At 47.9% G+C, this 23473-nt stretch overlaps 1 protein-coding gene across 2 annotated transcripts in view; it reads left to right on the top strand.

Annotated features, from left to right (window-relative positions):
• Positions 1-9454, top strand: part of NR2F1 (nuclear receptor subfamily 2 group F member 1) — a 9898-nt gene extending 444 nt beyond the window's left edge. Inside the window, exons 1-4 of one of the 2 annotated variants that reach the window (XM_032628518.1) lie at positions 1-320; positions 2763-2804; positions 3032-3290; positions 8402-9454. The exon at positions 1-320 is cut by the window's left edge and continues 444 nt beyond it. In XM_032628518.1, coding sequence (XP_032484409.1) covers positions 1-320; positions 2763-2804; positions 3032-3290; positions 8402-8495 — 715 coding nt within the window. In that variant the 3' untranslated portion in view covers positions 8496-9454. Of the gene's footprint in view, positions 321-2762; positions 3291-8401 lie in introns of both variants that reach the window. The other variant, XM_032628517.1, reaches the window with a different exon arrangement.
• The last annotated feature ends 14019 nt before the right edge of the window (positions 9455-23473 follow it).

The following is a 23473-nucleotide window of genomic DNA, read 5'->3' as shown; positions in this document are numbered from 1 at the left end:
GCCGCACACGCCGCAGACCCCGGGCCAGCCCGGAGCGCCCGCCACCCCCGGCACGGCAGGGGACAAGGGCCAGGGACCGCCCGGCTCGGGCCAGAGCCAGCAGCACATCGAGTGCGTGGTGTGCGGGGACAAGTCGAGCGGCAAGCACTACGGCCAGTTCACCTGCGAGGGCTGCAAAAGTTTCTTCAAGAGGAGCGTCCGCAGGAACTTAACTTACACATGCCGTGCCAACAGGAACTGTCCCATCGACCAGCACCACCGCAACCAGTGCCAATACTGCCGCCTCAAGAAGTGCCTCAAAGTGGGCATGAGGCGGGAAGGTGAATATTTATTCTGTGCTTCTCTCCCTGAGCTTCGCCCGCCTCCCCGGCCCTCTTTCTTTCTCTCTCGAGGGGGTGGCTGCTGTATGGGGCTGGGGTTCCTGCGGTCCCGGCCCGTCCCAGCTTCCCCTGTCCCCGCTACCTTCCTCCCCCGGCGTCTCCAGCCGCCCCCACCCACCCCAGCTCGCTGCCGCTGCCTCCCCCTCCCGGCCTGCGCTCCTCTCCCCGGCTCCTCCACCCCACCCTCTGCCTGCTCAGGATTTTGTCCCTGGGATCGTGAGCTGTGGCTTAAATTCCCTCCCTCTGTCTTGGATGTGCTCGGTGCGTGTCTCTTTCCCGCGTGTGCGTGAGGATGCTTGGGGCTGGGCTGGCATGAACTTGGGGAGGGGTGCTTATTTCCCCCGGAAAACTCTGTTTCTGTGTTTTTGCATTCCACTTTCCCCTCCACCTCTTCATGCCCTTTATTTAAAATGGGGGAGGGCTGGAGACTGGAGTACTCTGAACCATAGATTCATTACTGCATCATCCTTTTGGAAGCTTAGCTTGGAAAAAGAGGAGTGAGATTTATTGCACTTGTAGGTCTAATTAGGGGGGAAGGGGGGCTTCTGGCCTGTTCACTGGTTCCCTCTCCTCTTCACCGAGCTGGGGCCGCCTCCTCCAGAGCTGTAGCCTTGTTTTCACCCCTCTACTTTCAAAGGAAAGTTTGTGACTGAACCGTGCTTTCATAGTTGTGTCATTTTTTTTTAAAGCATGATACTCGTTTTATTTCTTCACCAAACTCCACCCTCTGCTTAAATACTGCATACAAATTACAATTTACAGCGGCATTTACCGATCCTTCTGATTTGGCTATAATGCATAGACTGCAGCTGGCATGAGCTTCCACATCATTTAATCCCTGTGTTGTATGGCTTTGGTTTCTTTTAACACAACTTTTGATGTTGTATTTAATATGCTTCATGTTCATGTGGCAAGAGATGCAGCACTTTTCTTATAAATATATCTAGCCATTTACAATTAAAGTTTATCTCCTGACAATCATTAAAGATGTCTTATAGTCAAATTAGTGATCCAGTCAATTTTGTAGAATGTAGATTACTCCTTCTTGTAACTGACTTTAAAATTATATTTTATATGCCACAAGAAAAGAAATTGAATTCCTTCAGATCTCAAGGAGCAGGCAAATATGACTTCATTTCTAGCTCCAGGGAGATTTTATAGGCATCTGAGAAACAAAAAACAAAACAAAACAAAAAACTTTGAATTGTACTCTCATTTAATTGAAAAATAACTGCCAAGTTCAAAACTGTAATTAGAAAAAAGTATTCTAGCCATTATGTTTCAAGAGCTTAAATTGCACTGGGGCTTGCATTAAAATTAGAATCAATGCAAACTTAAGAAAATAGTGTATAACCTGAAGTAAGATAGCTACGTGTACATGGACATATCTATATTAATTTGCTGGGGGGGAGAGTTCAGTAGCCCTAACTTTTCCTAAAGTTGTCTTTGTTTACATGGCAATTTAAAACGCTGGCACTGTTGAAGTAAAACATACACATTAAAAAAAAAAAAAAAAAACTTTGGTCAGCTTTAAGAACTCAAAGCATGCTTACGTTTTGCATTCAGATGGTTAATGAATCCAGTGTTTTTGCAGTTGCAAGCTCGTGCATTCACTGGGCAAAAGCTGGCTGCAGGTTGCAGTGGCACCGCGCAGGACAGACATTAATTATATTTTCCACTTTTTTCAATAATGTTTGGCTACTGTAAGTTCAACTTTTTTCTTGATTTTTTTTCAATTTTTTGTTGCTTTTAACAGTGAGAACCTTGTGTGGGGCGATGGGGAGGAGGGGATAGGGGAGGGGTGCAGGATACTTGTTTTCTCTTCAAAAGTTGTTAAGTGGTTAGTAGGGTATGTAACTTGTATCTATTTTAAGGATAATTCCGTAGCATTTTTAGAGAATATGGAAACATTTTGAGCAAAACCAGCTTGCTTGCAAATGAAGAGGCAGCTAGGCATTTGCCTAGAACCACAACCTTTCTCTGGTTTCGCCTGTTTTTGTTTTTGTTTTACCCTGATTTGGTTCCTTCTGGAGGGGTGAGTGGGATTTCATTAATCTGTGTGTGACTTGTTGGTGGTCGAGGGGCTGGGTGGCATTTTCTTGGCCATACCGGGCTGGGGGCCCGTAACTCAGGCCTAGTTCTGGCAGGGCTGGGGTGGCCAGGGGCGCAGGAGACGGCTGGGCATACCGAGCCGCGGAGCTGGAGGGCTTCACCCCAGATTGCCTCCGGGTATGGGCTGTGAGAGCGAGCGCCAAAGGAGATGCTCCGGGGCGCTTGTGGCTGCGGGAAGAACCTCCGCATTGTGTCGGGTGCGCTGCGGCACGGGATGTTCGCAAGCCCCCTGGATGCACATTGCCTCTTTTCTCTCTTTCTTTTCGTCAGCGGTTCAGCGAGGAAGAATGCCTCCAACTCAACCCAATCCAGGCCAGTACGCACTCACCAACGGGGACCCCCTCAACGGCCACTGCTACCTGTCCGGCTACATCTCGCTGCTGCTGCGCGCGGAGCCCTACCCCACGTCGCGCTACGGCAGCCAATGCATGCAGCCCAACAACATCATGGGCATCGAGAACATCTGCGAGCTGGCCGCGCGCCTGCTCTTCAGCGCCGTCGAGTGGGCCCGCAACATCCCCTTCTTCCCGGATCTGCAGATCACCGACCAGGTGTCCCTGCTACGCCTGACCTGGAGCGAGCTGTTCGTGCTCAACGCAGCCCAGTGCTCCATGCCGCTGCACGTGGCGCCGCTGCTGGCCGCCGCCGGCCTGCACGCCTCGCCCATGTCCGCCGACCGCGTCGTGGCCTTCATGGACCACATCCGCATCTTCCAGGAGCAGGTGGAGAAGCTCAAGGCGTTGCACGTCGACTCGGCCGAGTACAGCTGCCTCAAAGCCATCGTGCTGTTCACGTCAGGTGAGGCTGCGGCCGCTGGGAGGGCAGGCCGCGCCGGGAGCGCCCGCAGGCCCCGCTCCGCTCGGGCCCGGCCTCCTGCGCTGCGCCGCTGCACCCGCCGCGGCCGGGCCCTCGCCGGACCTCCGGCCTGGCCGGGACCTGTGGCCCCCGCGTGGGGAAGCGGCCAGCGGCGCCGCTGCCATCTTCGGAGCGCCGCGGTTTGGGAGCTGAGGCGGCGCGGGCGCGGGCGGCTAGCTGGCCCGGCCTGGCGGCCTGGAGTCCCGCGCGGGGCCGCGGCTGCGGCGGCGGCGGCGGGCGCGTGGCTGGCGGGGGGTGGGGCGGGGAGGCGGTGCCGTGGATCCGTCTGGCTGCGCGTGTGTGCGGTGTGCATGTGTGTGCGATGTGCGTGTGCGTGTGTGCCGGAGCTCAGCGTTTCTGAGGGAGGAGAGGGAAGGAAGAGAACGTGGGAATGTGGCTTTCTCCTCTGTGTGGCACGCTCCCTGGCTGACTTTTCCGACACAGTGAGACACAGAGAGGGAGAAAGAGAGGAGTACGGGCAAATAAATCATAAATAATCCCGCTTTATTGCATCCTGATTTTCCCTTATCGGAAACCATTCATGTTTGCAGTTGCTGAGGTTATTGAGGGTCGTAAAAAAACGTATTCGATCTAATCAAGAAAGATGAAAAACAAAAGCAATACTGTAGAACCCGCAAGTATGGGAGGATTCCCGTCCCGGAGATAAATCTCATAGCCACGCAAAACGCACGAACATTGGAAATTTAACAGAGTGCCTTAAAAATATCAAATTAAATGTAGGCAGTGGTAACATGCATGTTAACAATTTCTCTTATGATAGATGGTTCAAATTAACTTCCAGGAAAATGCATTAATGTTGCCTTTGAAGGCTCTGGTCCGAGCCTCTGAGAACACTGCCCCCCTTTTATTATTGTAACCTGCAAGAGGGAAACATATAAACACCCAGGACAGCAGGTAATGGGGGGAAATAAAAACAAAGCCAGAAAGGACGCTGGTGGGGAACAGAGCTGCTAAACTGGGTCTCGGGCCTTGCCCACTGTGAGTAGGGTTAGCTGCCGGTTTACCACCATTATTGGCGCTATTGTTTTTAATTCCTCCATTCAGAGAACAAATAAACCATCCTAATAAATCTATCCTAGAGGCAGGACCTCCAAAGGCCAAATTAAAACCACTCTTGAGCAGAGATGGCAAAACCCCTTTCCCAAGGCCTCGTTGAACAGTAAGCAGTGGTATAATCTATCAATATTTCCTGGCTTTCATGCGTGAAGAATCATATTTACATTGTATTAAAATGACTCTTAAATTTGCACAATATTGTAATGTAGCAAATGTAGTATTAATATCGATCTGAACAGCAGATAATTTGTTTAGACAAGAGCATCTCATTTGTATGCAGGGTGGCCTGAGCTGTGGACTTGGACTGCCCCCCTTTTACTTTCAGTGCAAATGCAGGTCTGCTAGTGGGAGAGGGAGTTATTCTTTGCAAGAGGATAAAGTGCGAACCTTAAAACAAATGGAAGATTTATTGAATGGCCTCCTCGGTGTTTGAATGCATTTTATCTTAATAAGTCTTCTTGATGGAAACGTGTTTTTCAAAAGTGACAAAGAGCCTGGGAAGCAGCGACCCGGCTGCTTTAGCTCTGGCAGGCCTGGGGCCTGTCTGGCTCTCCACTACCCAGCTCTTTAGCCAAATTAATCAGGAAGCAAGCCAGTGTCGGGGAAGCTGGGGTTTTAAAATCTCATCCAGTAAGGTGTCTTGAAGCAGAAATGTGACTTGGAGCTGGACAGAGGTCTTCTCAAGAAAAGTCTCCCTCCCTTTTCCTTGTCCCCCCCACCTAAGGTTCTTTGAACCCCCTTGACTTTTCTGATCTCCTGCCCTTTCCCAGAGAGAGGCAAGGACTGTGCAGGCTGTAAGGAAGACTGTGGAATTATTCATGCTTTCCTTTCAACTTTCCACCCTAAAATGTCCCTGTGAAAAGTGTTCCTTTAAAAAAAAGTTTTCACAAAGATATTTCTTAAACCAAGTCTTCAAGGTGTAAGGGAGGCCGAGAAGTGAACAATAACATTATTTTGTTGGAAAAATTGCAAGAAGAATATCTGAAAGTGGAAATAGAGCTGTCAGTAGTAATTCACCCCCCTCATCCATACAACACATTTCCACTTTTGACTAAACTTGTTTTGATTGCTAGCCAGAAGGGAATTCATGGGAAGCCTTCTCAAAGTCATCCAACTTTTAAGCAAACTTTGAATGATGGAAAAGACAGTTTTAGACATATTGTCCAACGAGGTTTACTCCGGATAAGTATTTGAAGCTGGCACGGGGGTTCCCTGTGGTGGTTTTCACATTTGGCCTCCGGATGGTATGTTTAATCCTTAATATTCTGGACAGTATCCAAGGACTAGGTCATGACCTGAACTTACTTTTTTAAAAAAATTCATTAATCCATACACCTAAATATTCTCTCAGATAAATGAGACTTTCCCCGAAAGGAGCCTTCTAGTTAACATAAATACAAGAAATCCATTTTCAGTACAATAATAACTTTGATTTCTAGTTATGGCAGCTGATTACATCTATATTTCCTGAACACTAAACTCTTCTGAAGGCACAACATGAAATACATTCTCTGCACTACAAAGGCTAAGCTGGGAGGGCCTGAGCCGTAATGGTTATTTATTTACATAATTTCTTTTCCAGATACTGTAGAAGAAATATTGAGGTTTCCCACATTGACACTACCATATAAAAAGCGAGACATGGGTTTTGCACATTCTGCCTCCTTTTCTTATCTGGGTATAACTCATGGAGTGTAAATATGTACTGCATCACACCCCCTGCTCACCTAGTTTCGCTACCACAACCAGACGATTGATCTGAGAGCTCATACTGTCTGTCAGTCCACAGTTGGGGGAATTCTGTTGCAGAAATATCCAAAGTAGGAATGAATATCTAGAGTGGGAAACCAAGCCCAAATTAGGGCTCCTGCCCGAGGGAGGCTACAGGGCTGGCCGGATGGCACTTTGCAGCGGGGCCCAGCTACAGGCATTCTGCCTTCAGAGGAGGAAAGAACTCGATGCAGCCAACACAGGGCCCAGGCATGCCTTTCCTGGGCTTCTCTCCCTTGGAGTAGCCTAGCTGGGGGAAGGGTAGTGACCTTGCACCCTGGGGGCCCTAAGTGTAAATATCAGATAAATATTTTACAAACCTGAGGAGACTCCATATGGTCTTTTTTAAAAAAAAAAAAAAAAAAAAAAAAAAACCTGCTGGGGTATCAGTGGGTCCCTTTCATACTGCATTCTCTGAGGCTGAGAGGGATCCTGTGGCATAAGGGGCAGAGAATGCATGTCAAACAAGATATATGTAAATAAGAGTCTGCGTGGTGGTCATTCAGCAGGACTAGGTTAGGAAGCAAAGCCAAGGGCAGACCCTCAGGGTCCCCTCTCTAAGCATGGAAGCCCCAAACTGTTCCTGCCCTCATCCTGCTAGCCATAAAATCTCACTGACTTCCCAGGTCAGGCTAGTGTGACTGCACCCAAATGGCTGGCTAGAGTAATTAGACATCTGAGAGGAACCCAATCTGGATCTGGGGTCAAAGGAGACCTGCCTCAGAAGTTCCTGAATTATCACTAGTTTTATTTGTATTTTTGCTCAAGGCCATAGCCTTGTAGATGAAGGTGTTAGAATGCTTTACAAATCCCAGTTCTTGAAATGGAGACATAAAGCTCAGAAACTCAGCAGACCCAGGTTTCGCTTTGAATCATTTGCTGTGTCTTCTCAGGGTCACACTTATCCATTCACAATTATACAGTGTCCTTTTGGGGGCATTGCCATGCATGAATTTCTTTCCAGATCTATATATTAGCAAACTCTGCCTTTGATCTCTAGTCGACCTCCTGACTGGCTAAGGGCTCCTCTGTGATCTTCCTGTTTTTAAAATATTTATTATTAATACAGGAAACAACATGGGTGTTTGAACCAAGAGAGGAAGCCTTCACTTCATTCCTCTGATTCCACCTTCCCCTCCATTTGCTTGCCTCTAGTTAGTTGATACAGTATAAACTGCTGTCTTGAAATAGTTTTAGTAGACCAAGAAGAGCCCTTGGTTGATGTGAGATTAAACACACAGGTTATGAGATGTTTCCTTGGGTACAGGTCCTGCCACAGCAAGCCTATCTCCCCAAATCCCCCCTCAACTCCCCACCTCCCAGTTCTGAAGCAGCTGCCTCCAGTCCAGCTTTGTGTCTGATCGCTGAAGTTGTCTCCTTTTCTGCAGCCTGGAGTAACTGAGCCATATTCCTTCTGATTATCATACAGCTTACAGAGATGTGACCAATTTTCAATTACGTGATCTAAGGCACAGATAGAAGTGTTCACCCTGGCTGAGGATTTGCTGCAGAGCTCTTGCTTGCATAGAGAGTGGATCGCAAATCCTCTATTGCCAAAGCAGGAGCTTGATCTGATGCCAGGCCCTGCCAGCCTATGATTTCTTACCCCCTCGCATGTGTCTATTCACTATATAATCTAGGTTCTCCTTGAGGTTTCTGCTTGGGGTCATTTAGGTTTGAGAGGGGGACTCCAAGAAGCATTTTAGAACTGCCTTCCAGGCTGCATATTTAGTCAGGGCTCCTGAACACCCCAAAACCAGGGGCAGAAGGGGCAGAAATCCTCCCTTTAATGAGCACAGCGGAAAAGATGCTCCCCTGAAGGTGGAGGACAGGTTGCTGTGTACAGCAAACATGGCTCCAGCATCGTACATTATTTAATCCAAAGGTGAAAGAGGAGAAACAAAGGGACTGGAGAGGTTGCTGCCTCTTCAAGTGTGTGCCTGTCTCTCCAGCTCCCCAGGCCTGGTGGGAGTTTGATTTGTTTGTATTTGTGTTGGGGGCCGGGGGAAGGAAATAGTGAAGAAGGAGTAGGGAGGCATGGCAGGGAGGATTTCTTTTCTTCTTCCTTCTATTTCTATTTTTTCCCCTTGGCTCCTTAAAAGAAAAAAAAAATAAAATGAACGGCTTGCTGTTTGTGACTTTGCTGTCCGCTGACCTAACCGTGTGCCCCCTCCCCTTGTCTCTCCTTCCGGTGGCTGCTTGGGCAGATGCCTGTGGCCTGTCGGACGCCGCCCACATCGAGAGCCTGCAGGAGAAGTCGCAGTGCGCGCTGGAGGAGTACGTGAGGAGCCAGTACCCTAACCAGCCCAGCCGCTTCGGCAAACTGCTACTACGACTGCCCTCGCTGCGCACCGTATCCTCCTCGGTCATCGAGCAGCTCTTCTTCGTCCGTTTGGTAGGTAAAACCCCCATCGAAACTCTCATCCGCGATATGTTACTGTCTGGGAGCAGCTTCAACTGGCCTTACATGTCTATCCAGTGCTCCTAGACCTTGGGCGCTTCCCACCTGCCCCCACCCCCTAGAGACTCACAGGACCGGCGGGGGGCCGTGGACTCCAATGCCGCGGGGACACCAGGCGGCCGATGCAGGGTGCGGTGGGCCGGGCAGCGGGGAGGAGGGCCAGGGCGACAGGAGCAGCCCACCGTGCAGAAATGCAACCCGAGCTGCAAACCAGGAGAAAAAGAGACTCTTTTTAGTGTCAGATCTGTGGACACGTTGGAAAGGAAAGGAAAAAGACCTTGTGTCTGATGAGAAAAAGAAAAAAATTTGGAAGAGAGGACCATGAAAATTTTAATAAAACAGAAGGAGACTAACGGACCTTCCAGGATTTATTGTGGACAGATGTGGATATATTCTGTACAGAAAACACACATGGAAGTGGACCGAATCCTATGTAGAAACACACACACACGCACACACACACACACACACACATTGTTATTCATTTTGTAAAATATTAGTCTTTATTTTCATTTTTTTGTAAAATTTAAACATCGTATGCACATAAAAAAGAAACAAGAATTAGGGGAAAATAACATTTTCCAAATAATTATTAAAAAAATTGTCCTGTGTCTATGTATCTATATCTGTTTTGTATTTTTTTCTGGTTCCAAACCAGATATCCTGTGATTCTATACTAATAATTTTTGATATAACCCTTTGCTTCTTATAATGAGTGCGATATATGTTGTCGAGGCTGTTCTTCAAGAATTAAAATTGAAGTGAAAATTTAAACAAAAAATAAAAGAATTTAGCAAAACCCACGTGTCTGGTTGCTTGACAGATGTCATCAGTGCAAGAGAACCCTCCAATTAATTTCCACTCCGATTATTATTAGAATGGCGGGGTGAGGGGGAAAACTTTTAAGGTCCATTACCAAGTTGGCTAGATTTATTTCCTAAAAGCAAGCAGCTGCTTTGGTTTTGTAAATGTGGAAGGCCAGGCTCTGCGTGGGACAGAGTGGGGGGGGGGTGGCAGGGCACTTCGGTGCCGGCAGCAGCCACTGTGACCTTGTAGGTGGTGGGCAGCCAGCACGCAGCTGGCCAGGAGGCTGGAGCAGGCCCGGTCCCTCGGGGTTGAGTCTCTGCGCTGCCTGTTTCAGTATCTGCAGGTGGGAACTTGCCTGGCTGGAGAGGATGGAGCCCTGACAGTGGGGGGGTTCAGCATGGAGAGGGCCACTCTGACACCTCTGCGTCTCATCTGTGACTGGAGGGTCAGCCTCTTCCCAGCTCTGGGAAAGAAAGCTGGGGATTCAGCTGCGAGCCCTGGCTTTGCTCCTCCTGCGGTCCGCTATATCTGGCTACAGTTTGCCCTTCACTCCAGACCCTGTCACAGGGGTTTCCCGGGAGGGCCCTCTAGCTCTGTGGGGCATCTGGAAGGGCCCCACTGTGGCACTTAGGAGTGTGGACCTGGAACCTGGGAGTCCAGCAGCTGGGCTGGAGCAGATTCTTTCCAGAAGCGGTGTGTGAGTCTTAGTGGCCCTTTCAGGGTAGCAACCCCCTGCTGACGTCTCCCCTTTGGTGTGTGTGTGGGTCTGCTCTCTGTAGCAGCTTTCGGAGCATGAATGTTTTATAGGATCCAAGTTGGCACTGTGAGAACATATATTGCCAAGGGAGCTTTTTCTTAACATATTAATAAAGCCAGGTCTTTTAAAATAACACCTCTTCACCTCTTCCCTCACCTTCTCCCCCAGCCCCAAACAGGCACGGATGAGGCAAGAGCTTTACTTTCTGAAGGCAGTGGCAAAGTTTTGCTCTCAATTTGCCGTCTAGAAGTCTCCAGGTGGCCTCACCCCTTTAAAAATGCATGAACAAGCTCCAATCCACCTAAGGTTTTAATATTCTGGGGCCAGAGCAGCCCGGCAATGCCACCGCTTTCTGTGAAGAAGACCCTGCAGGTCCGCCTGGGGACCGGCCCGAGCCCTAGGGCAGCTAGACGGATAGGGTATGTGGGGTGTGGAGCCCCTGGGGCCCTCCTCCCTTCCAGCAGGTCCCACCCGGCCCTGGGCCTCGTCCTTTGCACCACACCCAGGGGCAATGATTTTGGGTCTAGGCTGACTGCTTTGCAGGTTGAGCACCCAAGGCAGGAGGAGCGTGGGAAGAACTCGTATTTAACCACTGACTGCCCCCCAGGAAGTCTCAGGGAGCCTTCCCGGGAGTGGGGGGATTAGGGTGGGCTGGGCTGCTGCGGGGGGCTGCTGAAGGGAGCCGAGCTGCCTCCAAGCACTCACCGATCTTTCCTACCTTTCTTGAAATGAGATGTAAATATATTCATTACAGTGTGATCCCTCTGATGAAAACAGATAAACATTTTCGTAGGTCAGAAACGTATTTTTCAATTAATTTCAATATGGAGGCCCAAGCGTAAGGCACCCAAAGTGGGATTGGCCAGGAAGCCGAGGCCCAGGGTGTAGGAAGCACTTGTTCCAGGGCTCAGAGTTGACAGTGCTACCTTGTCTCTTGCTCAACTGCCTACAGCCTGGGGAATCCCAGTGACCTTTCTAAGCCTGGGCCTAAGCTGGAGGGGTGGGGGTGGGGGGTGACCAGCACAGCCTAGGAAAAAAAGCAGGCCTTCCTGTGGCCTCACAGACTCCCTCACAGGTTTGGTCTAGGAACCAGGAGGCCCTGGGGACGAGCAAGAGATGCTCAGAGGCCATTTCTGGGATTTGCGGGCAGTGGGTTTCTCCTCCGCTGTCTCCTTGGTGGCTGGGGTAGTCCCCGCCTGCATTAAACACAGAGAGACAGTCATCTTCAGAGCTCTCTGTGCGTCTCAGCCAGAGAGAAGGAGCCTTCCCAGGGGCCATGTGGACGCCCCTGCAGAGCAGGACAGGCTGTTCGCAACCTGAGGCTTTCCATTCTCAGAGCGCGCAGTTGGGCCCCATGAATCTGCTCGGGCTAAGGGAAGGTTTACGAACTGAGACAGGCATCTAAGCCACCGGGTGAAGCTTCCGACAAACAGGAAGCGTCGTCTCCGCTCCCGGCCATCTAAAATCTCCTTGGCCGGGCTTACCAGTGGCCATGGCGGGGGAGCTAAGGGCCGAGCGGCCCGGGGGCCCCTCGCAGTGTGGAGCAACAGCCCACTAGAGGCCGGGGTGCCCCCTCAGGATCCCGTGCCACCTCAGACCCTTGGAGCCGCTGGGCAGAAGGCCACGTGGAGCAGGTGGGAGTCTCCTCTGCCTGGGTGGCTGCCCGGAGGCCCCTGAGCACTGAGCCACCTTAGAGCCAAGCGCCAGGGGGAGCCCTGGAACCCAGGTATGAGGCCGCAGGCAGGTGTAGCCCAGAAAGTCCGCTGGAGGACTCAGGAGAGTGGGGCTGGGTGAACTGGGCGGGGTAGAACCGAAGGGCACCCCCAGGGTCAGAGGAAACCCATGTTAACCGTTGGAGAGTGTCCCACACAAGGTGACTTCCCTCTGGAAATTACCTGTGACATATGAAAGTCAAACGTTGAGAATTTTAGGGGCTTTGAAGTCGGTTTAAACTACTTTAGCCACAAACTTTGCTGAAAGCACCAAAAAAGGCTGTCTTGGGACTTGCTCTCCTCCGGCAATTTCTAGGGACTATAGCTGCGCCTCATCTGCCGCGGAGGGACAAGGACTGGCGCAAAGGACTTAAAATATGACCTTTGCCCCGACATGCACATCCCAACCTGCGGCCAGGCCTGGCGGAAGCCCGGGGGTGGGGATCGGCCTCCCTCCCGGCCACCAGGACCACCTTGGGCTTCCGGAACTCTGCACCTCGGTCGGTTCAGGCGCCTGGTCTCTGGCAGCCGCAAAGGGTCTCCGTCCGCTCCTGGAAGCCCCTCCGCCCAACTTTGCGCTCAGAGGCGCTGGGGATCTGGAGGCCCCTGCACCCAAGCCTACCTGAGCCCGTCTGCTTGGAGTGTGCAAAAGTTTATTTTTAAAAAATCCTGCTTCTCCTCCTCCGCTCGTAGGCAGTCCTTGTATCTCCTACAGCGGCAGAATCACCTCGTAAGCTCCTCGATTCCTCAGAACAAATCACCTGAATGTCTCTGCAATGGGAAACCGTGAAGGAGCGTGGGGAGGGGATTCAGGGAAACACAAGTGGGAACTAATAAAACTCTTGTTAGAGGGCCTGCTCAGGATTCGTGGCGTCACTGGGCCTTTTACTTGGAAAGCCAAAGAGTTGTATTCCTAAATGAGTTAAAGACCCATTTACCTCTGTCGTGTTCTATTCATCAAGCCACAAGTTGAGAGTTCCTAACATGAAACTATTTGTTTGCTTACACAACCAGCTGGGCGCAATTTCACGTCTGAGATATCTATCTGAAAGCGCCTCTCATTTATTATCTCTCCTTGTCAGCGAATCCATTTTCCAGCTCTCCCTCCCCCCGCCTTTGGACTTTATTTATTTATTTATTTATTTATTTATGGTGGGACTTCTTTGCCTGGGAGAACCTGGGTCTGGAAGGCTCCCAGGGGAGCGGCCGCTCCCTACGCGGTTTCCGCTGCGCCCAGGGCGCGTGGACCAGGGGCCCGTGGAGACGAGCTCGCCGCCACCGCTGACCCCCAGCGGCCGGCAGGCCAGGGTGTGGGGCGGGCAGCGGGCGGGCCCGGCCGGATACAGCTGAGCTGCCTTTCTCCCTAGATGTTCTCCGTGCTATCTCTCCCAGAGTAAGCCACAACCACCTGTGCGAGGAGGGGGTGGGAGGAGGCCGGGAGGGGAGCTCAGGAGCCTCTCCCCGAGTTAGGGGGCCGAGATACCGATTTGAGAGATGCTTTCACAAAGCCTCACCTAGTCCCGCGGGGCCAATCTCTCCTCCTGGGCCGGAGCGCAGAGTGAGTAACCAAGATGTAAATAGTTGCGTGATGGGTTGGGGGAGGGGGCAGCGCATTTATTGTGTGCGCTGAGGGGAGAAGGCTGCACGTGGTTTCAGTTTTGAAGCACAAAGAAATAACGTGCAATGCAGAAGAGAGGTTTATGAATGTAACTGAGGGGAAAGAAAACAATGAACACGGTGCGAGGTTGCACACTCGACTGGCCACCCCTCGCCTTCTCTTCCACCCCAATTTTGAGAAATCCGGATCATGTGAATAGAGTAGGTCTAGGCAGTTGGATCGGGCTGACAAGGGAACCCCTGATGGAGGTCACAGTGATGGGTGGATAATGTGTCTATCCATCTCCTAGTCTGCTAAGGCCTCCTCCAACCAAGCTGATAGAAAGAGATCAAATCCCCCCCAGTCCAACGTATAAAATAGCCCCAGTTGTAAAGATGGAAAGGAGAAAGGGTGTCTGTAAGGGAGGGGAGGGAAAAAAGAGAGAGAACAAGGGATTTCTTTAAGAGAGACCAGGCTGGTCTCCGCAAGCTATCCTATTGTGTTGATTTAGGAAGACATTTGCTGTATATAACGCTTAAGGCTGAAAATATCATTGCGCAGCCAGATAAATAAAGCGTTGGCCCAACGGTGGCGTCAGCGATCGATCTCTGGGCTCAGAGGAAAAAGGAGAGAGGCAGGGTCATGCGCAAGCCTCTGTCTGTGTGCTTGTCAGTCGGCATGCACGAGCCTGAGTGTGTGTGAACGTCAGGGTGTACGGGAGAGAACCGAGTCTTCAGCTGGCCAAGAGGCTCATTAGCATTCCTAACCCATGGACCTGCACTGACAACTAACAGAGATATCCCGCTCACCACCAGGCCTCCTCTCCTTTTGTCTTCAGATCTGGAGGAGAAAAAGATTTCTCGGTGGAAGCTGAAGCCTGAACTTCCATGTGGTTGTTGGAGATTCTGGGTATTAAAAAAAAAAAAAAAAAAAAAAGGACGTGCCAGGATCTCGCCTGATCTTTTACTCTGCTTTTAAAAACTTCCCTCCTAAAAAAAGAAACTTTTTTTGCTTTTCTCTCTCAAAGTGTAATATGCTTGTTGAAACTCCAAGCTTAAATGAGACAGAAAATCCTCTGAAAATATTTTGCCTTTTCTCCTTGTTGACACGCAGAGAGGTGGATGTTTATATGTTTGGCTCACATACACATGTAAAGCCGGTACTTTTAGTTAAGGATTTCTAGAATATAGCAACCAGGGGTTGTTTGAGCTTTTTGTTTCTCTTTTTTCTTTGCCTTGCTTTTGTTTTTTGTTACGATAAAATTCCTTTTTATTTTTCATAATAAATGCCCTGCTTCTTACTTTATCAGTCTGTTGTTTAAATAAACTACAACTTTCAAAATTAAAGGCTCTAGTTTTGTATTAACCATCAGAAATAAGCAGTTTTAGAGACCTCCACTATTCTAAGAAACATTTAAAAATAATATTCATTCATGCAGTTTTAATCACCTTACACCTATCTGGGGGAAAATGTCTTTTCACCATATCTCACAGGGATAAATATGTATCCACTTTGCTCTCCTAGATCCTGTGCCTTGATCGCCATCAAACGAGGCAGATAGTTTTACACTGGAGTGTACAAATTATCCCATGTTGACAGATGTTTGTCACTTAGTAACTTCTTTCCAAGTTTTTCCCCCTCCCCTAAGCCTTCTTTCTAGCTTGCTTTGTTATTTTAAAATATGCATGTCTCTCACTGGAATGCCAGTCACGAGTGCAAACTTTGTGTCCAACCTCCCACATGAAATGATCCTTTTAGAGGGAACTCGATATGTCTCAATCTGCACTTAACTCAAAGCCTCTTGAGTACGGGCCACTCACTCACTGGTCCTGGCTCCTAAATAACTCAGCAGAAACGAGTTTCCAACTAAAAATCCCCTCGAATGTCTCCCAGGGAAGAAATGTAGCTCCTATAATTAAAGGAGGCAACGGCCAGAGGGGGAATGCAGCCGGCAGCCAAAAAAAAAAAAGTAAGAGTTTTATTTATTTGCTGATTGAACTTGTGTTGTCATGACCAGCAGGTTTATCCACACTGGAAGTGCTGGAGGTTTGTACTGTGTGTGCACAAGAGGGAGTGGTGGAGAGGATGGGGAAGGGGAAGGATGACACGGAATAAGAAGAATGAAAGTGAGAAGGACAACTTTGGGAAAGAGAATATGATCTGTGGGACAATGTAGGGAAATTTCTTTGCACAGGATTTGAGTAAAACCTTTTAGTGAGGAATATGGGAGGGGGGGATGCTCAGAGGAGATGAGGGGGTAATTATAGTAAATTCTTGAATGCAGGGTATCATCAGGAAAAGGAGGACTCTTAACTGTTTTCCCTAGAAAAGTAATGTGACAGCAGGAAAATTATTAGCTGTGCTGTGTGTGGCGGTTTGGGTATGTGGGGGGTGGAATTATGAAGAGAGGAACCAGAGGGAAGGGAAGAAGTTCCAGGACTCCAAGCAGAAGTGTCAGGGAGCCAGAAGCCCTCCACCCCCCTTGGCAAAAGTTGCCTAGTAGGTGTGGATGTGAAATCTTCTCTAGAAGACATCATCTTTGCATCTTATTTTAATTAGTTTCATCTATTTGAGCTGATTCTGGCATTAGAATCGCTTACAGGATGATTCAGCTCATGAGATGAAGAACACCTCGCAATCTCTTCTACCACCCCCCAAAAGCTTCAAAACAGAAGGACTACTCAGGCTGGGCAGCTCATTCCTATTAAAAAGGCAAAACTTTAGCACTGATGAAAAACAGATGAATTTTTTCTCCCTCTCTCTGAAACAGTTACTCTCTTTTACTGATGTGAAGTGACGTCAGCAATGCCTGTCCTATCCCCTTGGAGAGAAGGGAGAGAGGAGGAGGGGATGGAAGGAGGGAGCTGGGAGAAAGAGCTAGAGAAAAAGAGAGAAAGCCAACCGGGGGGAAGAGGGGAAAGGGACAGGGGTGGGAAGGAGAGAATGGGAAGGAATATTCTACACTTTGGGGCCAAAATTCCACAAACTGTGGGCAAAACAATGCTTTAGAAGCCGGTGATTGATAGGACACCTTTCTTTGCTCTCCCTCGATCTGCATATTCTAACATATGGAAAGCTTACAGGCCCTGTGCACTTATAGAAGCCGATAATGCATTAGCTCTCAGCAATATTTACAGCACCACTTTTAATACACACCAGATGGTTCGCGACTGTGCGGCCTCAGCCAGCTTGCTCCTCGATTTCACTCGGCGGCACTTTGTTGCAATTACGCTCCACGCTGAGACCAATTTTATTGGTGACCTATTTTTCATATTTGCAGCATTTTATGTTAAAAACCTCGTCTCTGGCCTTTTTGTAAAGGGCAGCGCTCAGGAAGGGAGAGCTTAGGAGGACGGCGGGGCTGTCTAGGTGGATATTAATATTTATCATGATGTTACATACCTCGGGTTTAAGTGAGTAAACCGGATAGACATAAGTACTCGGGTCATTATGTTTGTTCACTCACCCCCTGTTTGTCAGACCCCCACGGACTGTCTACACGGCGCGCTCGCTTCAGAGTCAATACATCCGACCATAAATATTGTATTCCATTAATTATCACGCCACTGGCTTAGCCTGGGCGCCGGCGTCCTCGAGCGACGCAGGGCAAATGAGGACGCTTCCTGAGCAGATTTCTAGGCTGGGAACCCCGCTGAAATTTCCGCAGTGCCTGGGAATTCCTAGAGCCCGAGCGCCCGGCTCAACTCGGGCTGGGCCTGGGGCCGGCTGGCGGGGGAAGGGGTGAGGCGGGCGGATGCCTGACGCCGCCAGGAGCGCTCAGTACCTGTTATCTTGCCACGCAGAAGGCCACAGGGAGAATCCCATTTGGCACGCCGGGAAAGGCTTTCAACTTTATCTCCCGTCATGTAAATATCCCCGAGTGCCCGACTGAGGGACTTTGTTTTGCATCGAACAATATAAATATCCTCTTTGCTGCAACGCAGGTGTGCGCTTCCTACCCGAACTCTTTTTTTTTTTTTTTTCCCCTTCCTCGTTTATAGTAACTCTTTATACCCCCATCCCCTGGTTAAAAAATCACAGATGTTTACTTTATTGATATAACCTATACCATGGTTAGGCTGAGGATAATATGCCGCAACTAACAGTCATTTAGCAAATAATAGAGGCGTTCTGGATGCTTTCCAACGTTACACATGTAGTTGGTCATAAAATGATACGTGAAAAAAATTAACATCTGCTTTCCTAAAATAAAGTGTGCCAAGTAGCTTTTTATGAATGCTTTCCTCATTTTAAAAAGAAATATGGAGAGATAAACTGGCACCCAGATGTATAGCATATTTATAATGGCTTTAGGATTTAAAGGTAGCGTATTCATTGCACAAGCCATTTAAAAACTGACGGTTTAAAAGCTCCTTAACCCCAGACATCTTCGAATCCTTAAGAGTCTTCCAAATTGTATTATTTAAAGAGGAATTTACTGTAATTTAATTGTGTATCAAGGCAGAACTACGTGCAAGTCGGGGCACTGCGGCCTGAGCTCAACAGAAATTCCAACTCGCCTTTTATTTACCTAATTTCTCAGCAAGGTTCCCAGGCCCTTAAGAAGGCAGAGCTGGAAAGTTTAGTTGGGCTCTTTTTTGTTGTTGTTTAATTCCACTATTAGGAAATGAGGCCTACCTTTGAATTATTTCATTAGGATTTGGCCTTTTGGGGGAAGGGGTGGGAACCATAATCATTAGTGGCTTTTTATTATTTCTACAATAAATGGCTAGATTCTTTGTTGAATAAGCTGCTTGAATGTTTTGCAGATGTTCCACTTAGACCAAATCTGACCCCCTATTTCCTCCCAAATAAGTCGCATAAACTCTCCCTCCACTGCCTTTACTCGAGAGCATGTTCCCCCCACCCTGGCAAGTTTATAAGTGTCGAGCATATTCTTATGAAATTTCCACCTAACTGCACGCACACACACAAATACATTTACACACACACACTCCCACCCACTGAGCCTCTGAGCGTGGCAGAGGGTAAGAGAAGAGAAAAAAAGACGAGAAACTGGTGAGGCGGAATGGAAAGGAGGAGGGAAGTCGGCGCAGTGGTTACACTCCTATGAGGAGTGCGCCCTCCCTGGGCCCCTCACCCCCGTTTGTGCCTTGGGTTTGAAACATGGGGGGTGGCCCAGGTCCGTTTCCCCCAAAGTGCCGGGAATCTCGATTTGCCCAGCGTTTGGGGCGTCCCCTCAAGGTGTTTCGGGCCCGTCCCAGCGAGCTGAGGCCGAGCCGGGCCAGCCCGGCGGTCATCCCGGAGCATCCCTCCCGCGGCACCGCCCAGCCGCCGCAGCCGCGCGTGGGCACCGAGGCCGAACAAAGGGCTCCGTGGGGCGCGGGGCGCGGGCACGTGACAGGCCCGGGCGCCGCGTCGCGAACCCCCGCTGGGAGGGGCGGCCGACCCGGGGGTGCCGTGTAGCTTCCCGACATAAAAAGCGCGGCGGGCCTCGCGCTGGCTGCGCCGGGCCGCGCGCCGCCGGGATGAGAAGTACTTGTCTGGCTCCGCGTTGGAGAAGCCGCACGTCTCATCTCTCCAGCTCTTGCTTGAAAAGCACTCGGAAGAAACTGTGTGCGCGGGGAGGGCCGCGGGGTGGGCAGGGGCCAGGCTGCGAGGCTGAGGGGGACCGGCCTGGGGGTGGATGGGAAGGAGGTGGAAGAAGTAGCTCCTTTCTGAGTGACAGGACTCCTTTTCAAAGAGCAAACGGGGAGGGGCGGGTGGGGAGAAGCTCCGCGTACGCACAGGAGAATTTTCAAGGTTTCGAAGTCACTCCCCTCCCCTCCCTTTAAAGACAGAGATCTCTCCTTTTTCTCTTCTTTTCTTTACTTTCTTTTTTCTTTCTTTCTTTTTGAGGTAGGAAGTACGTGTGCCAACGTGTCTTGGTGTATTTCAGGAGAAAGAATGATGCATTAAACTTTAAAAAATCTTCTTGAGTTCGTAAAAATTATTGAAAACATTTTAACATGTTTTTGTGGCCTCACTGACCAGAGTGGATAAGTCAAGCTCTCGGACAGAGGTCTTTAGTCAAAGATGATATGTTTGTTAGGGAAAGAAAGTTTCCCCTCACCCCAATAACAAAACCTATCACAGATTTACTTCTTACTAGAAAAGAATGTGTCCTTTTTTGAACACCTCTAAGGTGTCAGATGCCTCTGAGAAATCAGGTTGGGTGAGTAAAACTCATCACACACGCGCCGATTTTTAAAGCCTGCCTGGATTTATAACTTAACCTTAGAAACACGTTTATCATCTCCATTCTCAACCTCAGGTTTAAGAAAAAAGTAGTGTTGGAGGGCCATGCCTTATAGAGGAGAAAAGCTTCTTTTAAAAAAGATTTAAACCCACAGTACCAGTTGTTTGTTGTTGTTATCATGATTACGATGGTTATTATGTCATCCCTCCTTTTTGCACTTGATCTGATGAGAGAACTTTTTAAAAGAGTGTGAAATGAAGGACACAAAGACAGTATATCAATGAAAAGAAGAAAGTGGCCCTTTTCATGAGAACTAAAGAAAACCCAAATGTAGATGAAGTGTACCGTAAAAGCTGCTTCAAAGTCCATCTTAATTCCCTTGGGCTCAGTCATCACAAACATGTGATAATTGGGAGTCCTGCATGGAGGTAAGACAGCCATGGGCTGGGGGTCATGCAGATGCACCTCCCTGCCCTCTAGCTTCAAATACATTTGAACCAAGAACTTGGAGACCTTACAGAACCCAGGTTTGGCTACTTAAATTTCAAATGCTATATGCCCATTAAAGTAATTTTTCCCTTCCTGAGTAACTGTGCTCACGAAGGGAGCTTCATCCTCCACCCCACCTCACCCCTCAGCAGGTTGGAATATGCTGGGCCATATTCTAGGTTTTGACTATTACTTTGTGATCAGCTCTGTTTAATTTTCTATTTATTTTCGGACCTCAGCCTTTCTGGATCACAAAAGTCCCCACAAGCAACACAGCAATAAATCTGAACAAAAATAAGACAGATTTCCTCATCGATGTGTAATAAAGTTAAAGGACATTGTTCTGTCAGACAAGCGCTAAGTAGAAAATAAATCTCAGAGTCTGGGGAAACAAAACGGAGCGCTGCTGGCATGTGTGTAAATTTACTTTTAAAAGCAATAAATCAATGTTAAATTAAACAGCTGGGTACCCTGTCTAGGAGAAGGTTCCGTGTTTAAGAAAACCTTGACGGGAGAAATGTGCTATTTAATCTGACACCAATAACAAAAAAAGTTAAATTTTTATTGTGATCCAAGGCAAGACTGGCCTGGGAATGTCTCTGAACTTCAGAGAGGAAGAGGGGAAGAAGAGGCAGTGTGAACTGTATCTACAGTTTCTATCTTCAGATCTTGACATATGTTTTCAGGCATAAGGAGACGAGGAGGTTTCATAGAAATGTTTTAGATGTTTTGTAAATTGTAGCTTAAGCTCCTTACTGGCTTAGGTTTGTTGGGTGGGTTATGATCTTTGTGGGATTTTTCCTCCTGTAACTACTATAACCTGTGGAGATGTTTTACTGAGCACGTGGAGCATATTCTTATCTAACACTTCCTTGATTCTCAACGTGATTGTTTTGTACAGTAAATAGCAGAGTAGAAAATAAAGAGAATTGTTATTTCATATCTATTATGTCTTGCCTTTTTTCACTGAGAAGCAAACCTGAGATTGGAGTAGCAGTTAAAAATCAACTGGAATATTTTAATATTCATTTTTCTAAGTTTTTTTGTTTGTTTGGTTGGTTGGTTTATTTTCACAAAACACTTAATTGGGAAAATTTGTATGTGTGGGGTTGGAGCAGGGGACAGAACAATAGAAAACCCAAGCTCTGGCTCTGCATTCTAAGAACAATGTGAATCGATGAGTTATTATAAAGACAATATTCAATAGCAGGAGATTAGGAGTAGTTTAAGGCTAACATGTACATACACGGATTCCCCCACCACCAATCTTAAAATGAAATTCCAGGAAGAATCAACAGAAGTACTTTAGAAAGCAGATATAAGATGAACCCCTTAGTCTTTTGCATTCAGATCAACTAGTTTAAAAGAAAAATATGGGATTCTTGCCTATACAGAAACCAGCAAACTGTTCTTTACTTTCTTCATATCACAATCTCAGAAGCTGTGTTTTGTTAGCCAAGTTCCACAGAATATTCATATAATTAGGTAACATCATTCAAACCTAAAAGATGGGGAAAGTGCTGTTTTCTCCCTCAAGCTACAAACTAACAGGGATATTTGGCAGCATCTTGGCTACCTTTGACTTTTCTTCAGCCAAAGGAAATATCAAAGACCCGGTTGCCTGGAGAAGAATAAAGTTATGTTATTTATATTTTGAAGGCTGCATTCAGTTTCCATGACCGGTCGTGGCTTGTTAAGGAAATCTGTGTCTTATGCCACTCAGAGATGGCTCGAATTGCGTGTCAGGAGACGTCTGGGCAGCCTTGTAAACTCAGAATGACTTCTTAAATCCTGCTAGGATTTCCCAGCGATGTGCTTTCCTGTGTGCTGAACCCCTGGGAGTCATGTCAGCCCAAGGTGAGCCTTTCAGGCACTGCTCTTGGTCCCCATCTGGAGAGGAAGGTGCAGAATTAGTTAGATGCTGCACTGGTTTTGGAGGTGGGGATGGGGGGAACGGAAAGGCCGCTTGTTCTAATTAAAGACAATAAGCAACCCTGTGAGGAGCTGTCCTTTAGCCTTAGCCTGAGGCAGAAAGAGTCTGTCTCACCTCAGTAGTTCTGTCTGAGCTGGCTTGTGGGGCGAGGAGCAGAAACCTGCAGGTAGCGTTGGGCTCAGGTGAGACTGGGCCAGTGGTTAAGTCGCAGCGAGTGCATCTTTACCTCCCAATTCCCTAGTCGCTCTGTGCTCTGCGCTTGACTTTGATTCTAACTTTGCTTGCTAGATGGCGCTCGGTGTCTCAGGACCTTCCGTTTCAGAATTAAAGCGGCTTTTTAGTTAGCACCGTTGTTCTCAACTAGTTGTGGGCATTTGATTAACACAGTGCTGGTAATGTTATTACTGCCCTTGTTTTTGTCACCCTTGTTCACTTTTTGATTAAGGTAGCGCCCAGGTGGGAGCTGCCCACCTTAATCCGTATAATAAATAAAATTGAGTGAAACTCTGCACCTGAACCTAGGGTACATTTATGGCTCAATTATCCGTTCTGATGCATATCATAAAAGCACTTCTGTAACTTTTCCTCCAGTAATCTGATTGAGGTTTTCAGGAAGAAGATAAATCAGCAGGTCCAGATGGTTATTTACCATCCTTGAGGTTTACCACCAAGAGCTCACCTCCGGCTCCCACTACTATTACCTATTTCCATTTCAAGATGAGTTAAGCTAATCTTAGGGAACTTATTACTTTCATTTATCATTATGGCATGCCATTCATTGATTTTAAAGTATTATAATTTGTTTAAAGCCCAAAAAACTACAATTCATGTCCACAAAGAAATGTGTTTTAATATTAGTAATAAAGGCTACCATAAAGCTTGTGAAGGGCTATTTGTGGATCCTAATGTATATTTATTTTAATCACTAGGTGATTCTTCTCAGATATTCAAAACACTTTAAAAAAAAAAATACTTCTTTGTGTTGAGGCACAAAGAGACAAAATCAATAGCTCTAAGTTTCTGATGGAAAAAATTAAGATGAGCCAAAAGGACCTGTATGTTGTTTTGTCGAATGAAGATGTCACTTTCACAGCACCCATCGCTCTCAAACCATTGTGCGCCCCTTAAAGAAAAGGTTGCAGGTGAGGAAGAAAATGAAAAAAAAAAAAAAAAAAAAAACCTTCTATGTAGATATTTTACAAACATTTTAACAAAAGAGAGTTTAACTTGCTACTTGCTTTTAGGATTTAGAGAACTAATTTGTATAGAAACGTTCCATCTTTAGGAAAATCAATAACACTCAGAGCTGGGTGGTTTGGAAACC

Source organism: Phocoena sinus, chromosome 3 (assembly GCF_008692025.1).
Source record: "Phocoena sinus isolate mPhoSin1 chromosome 3, mPhoSin1.pri, whole genome shotgun sequence".
Lineage (NCBI taxonomy): Eukaryota > Metazoa > Chordata > Mammalia > Artiodactyla > Phocoenidae > Phocoena > Phocoena sinus.
This window is presented reverse-complemented; position numbering and strand designations above follow the sequence as displayed.